This window comes from Gossypium raimondii, chromosome 3 (genome assembly GCF_025698545.1).
Source record: "Gossypium raimondii isolate GPD5lz chromosome 3, ASM2569854v1, whole genome shotgun sequence".
In the NCBI taxonomy this organism is placed as follows: domain Eukaryota; kingdom Viridiplantae; phylum Streptophyta; class Magnoliopsida; order Malvales; family Malvaceae; genus Gossypium; species Gossypium raimondii.
The window spans coordinates 19,289,511-19,292,357 of record NC_068567.1 but is presented as its reverse complement, the minus strand read 5'-3'; the positions used below and the strand labels follow the sequence as shown (position 1 = coordinate 19,292,357).

The 2,847-nt window shown below is 33.0% G+C and overlaps 1 protein-coding gene across 1 annotated transcript; it reads right to left on the bottom strand.

Annotated features, from left to right (window-relative positions):
- Window positions 1-207: 207 nt before the first annotated feature.
- LOC105793797 (hypothetical protein) lies at window positions 208-1,397 on the bottom strand. The gene has a single exon (XM_012622644.2). It carries the CDS (start codon window positions 1,196-1,198, stop codon window positions 383-385), a length of 816 nt encoding a protein of 271 aa, XP_012478098.1. The 5' UTR covers window positions 1,199-1,397; the 3' UTR covers window positions 208-382.
- Between the last annotated feature and the right edge of the window lie 1,450 nt (window positions 1,398-2,847).

Below are 2,847 nucleotides of genomic sequence, written 5' to 3'. Positions count from 1 at the left end.
TAAGAAGTAATGTTTTAATTTTTGTCATTGAATTATTAAAATCCTACTTTTTATCCCAAAATTAATAAAACAATGCATACATTTTGAAAGCATAAATATTAACCGTGGGTTTTGGATATCAATATTAATGGGAGTCAAGTCATAAACTCAGCAAGAGCGGGAGAACCTTAACCGAACGTCCAATGCAATGATCAAAGAAAGCAATAATAAAGACAAGAAGTGCATCATCTCATTTATCTTAATCTTTACTCCCACAAAACCAGGGAAATAATATCAATGTACATCTCAAACAGTAACCACTTTACCATCCAATAACCTAATAATTGGATGATCCAGATAGTTTTGTTTTTAACTCATTAACTTTTTTTTTTTATCTACTCCCCTATTTCATACCTACAACGGATTCTTTTCTCCTACTATAGTGACCAATATTTTCTTGCATCAGAGTCTTCCTCCTTTCAGCTATGAAACTATCAATTATCAACTGAAACTCTTCACTGCTCATTTCCTCCATTGATTTCCTCGCCGGCTCTATGCCTGACATCACCATTTCTCGGCTACTCACAGCTGTCTCCGATCTCCGAAACTCCCGGAAGGACTCTCTCTGTCGACATTCTGATACCATTGATCGACTTCTTTCGTAATGTTTTTGCTTCACTTCAGTTGAACAAACCTTCGTCTTAGGTTGTTTAACTGTTGAGACCGAAATTTTACTTTCTGTAATTGTATCAATTATCGTAGCTCGCTGCTTTACTGGAGAAGCAGCAACCGCATTTTCTACCAACACGATTCGTTTGTCCACCGTCGACACCTCCGTGACTGGAAAGTCGGATACGTTGGCCGTCACAACGGCAGATGTCGCTGGTATGCTCCGGTAAGAGCTGACGTATTCGTCGTAGATGTTGTTTCTAGTGCTTTGTTTGTGGGTCCTTTTTTGGTTAGACAAAGCATAAACGGCAAGGATGATGATGTTTACAATGATGAAAGTGAAGAGAGGTTTGTTAAAAGCAGAAACAAAACGGCGGCGAAAATGACCAGCAGACTCGACGATGGTGGGGAAGCAAAGCCATAATAGCAAAAATAAAACCAACAAAAACCCGATTAACCGAAAACCGATCATCAACTTCCTCTCCATGTTGTATCGCCATAAGGCATCTTCTTTCTCGGCCTTGACGTTATCAAATTCGAAGGAATCCATGATGTCTTAACAAGACAAGGAGGGAAATAAAAGAGAAGGTTGAAGGTTGCTTTCAGAGTCAGAGGGCTATTAAAGAAATAGAAACTTGAAGAAAAACAGAGCTGGAAGATGGTAGAGTAGTAGTATTTTTTTTTTTTTTTGTTTTGGATACTTAATAATTTTTGGTACGGGGCTTTCGATCTTGATGGTTTGAATAGATTCCTACGGCTGCTCTATATATAGGTGATTGCCCAATGCTTTTCATTAAATATACAAAACCCACAAATGTTTATTGCAATATTTAAATTCAAATTCTACCTGATATTGGAAGGGAGAATCAGTTTTGAATTCCGAAAAGATTGATATTTATATACAGTAAAATAAATATGGAGGATGTATTTAGGGATAATAGAGTTTGATTTTTAAAATGAATTTTTTCCTTTAAATTTATAGTACATGATAAAACTATATTTTGACTTCTAAATTTTTTTTGTATTTAGTCCTTTAAAAATTATAAAGACATAAGCTACTAAAATGATGAAATTACATTTTAACTCTAATAAAATATATAACTAAATTCGCTCCTCCCAAAAATTTTCTAACTTCCTCGGGATACATTAGTTACACCAATATAATATATACATATGATTGTATTGTCTCCATACATAGAAGATGCATTGATTACATCAATATTATATATATGATTACGTGCGTATGTGTCGAGGCTTAAGAACATGCAATTAAATGTGGAAGTGAAAGTGTGGTATCTGCAAGCAAACAAGTCAAATTGTAATATAGTTATGTGCTACAACGAAACACTTGTAAGGTATTCCGAGAATCATACCTAAGGGGTTGCTACATTGGACAAAATTACTATTAAATCAATTGCCTGAAAATAATTACTAATCTAATCGAGTTACAAATTAGTAGTGCTAATTCTAAATTAAAACAATAATAAAACTAGTTAGATTAAACAAGTTAAGTTATTGAAAATTCCTATTCCTAGTTTCGACAATGTGAGCTATTTAGCCTAGAATCAATTAAAGTCCTAATTATGAACTAAGTCTATAATTACCCTTAATTTAAGTACTTACAACCCTTAGCTAGAAATACCTTTTCGGTCTCATATTCACTAAGGACTACCACTTAAGATACCCTTTCGGGACTACCACTTAAGATACCCTTTCGGTCTCACCACTTGTCACAAGTCTATTCAACACAATACTTTTTCAGTCTCTCCTGTCTAAATATTCTAGTAGAGTTGTCAATCCTAATATAATAAGTTCTCTTGAAGAAATACTCAATTTTAGATAATTATTTACTGAATTAATTAATCAGGTTTAACAATTGAATCGTGCGAGATATGTATAAAACACAAGTTTATTCTAATATTTTCACAAATATTCAATTAACAAAGTTAACAAAAGAGATATAAATAAAAGAATAAGAAAAAAGAATGCTCATTGATTTTATCAATGTAAAGGCGTAGTTCTGGAAAAATCTTCGCTTGTAAATGTCTAACTTCGGAATATAAATCTTTCGATTAAGCAAACATGAAAGAAAACTAAAAAAAAATTGAAAACCTAAATCAAAAGTATGAAATTTGATCTAAAGCCCCCCATTCTATAGTTTTGAGCTATTATTTATAGTTTACATGTATTATAACCTAA

What these genes read in the sequence shown, in the direction of transcription:
- LOC105793797 (XM_012622644.2), bottom strand. Translation starts at nt 1,198, where the DNA reads ATGGATTCCTTCGAATTTGATAACGTCAAGGCCGAGAAAGAAGATGCC.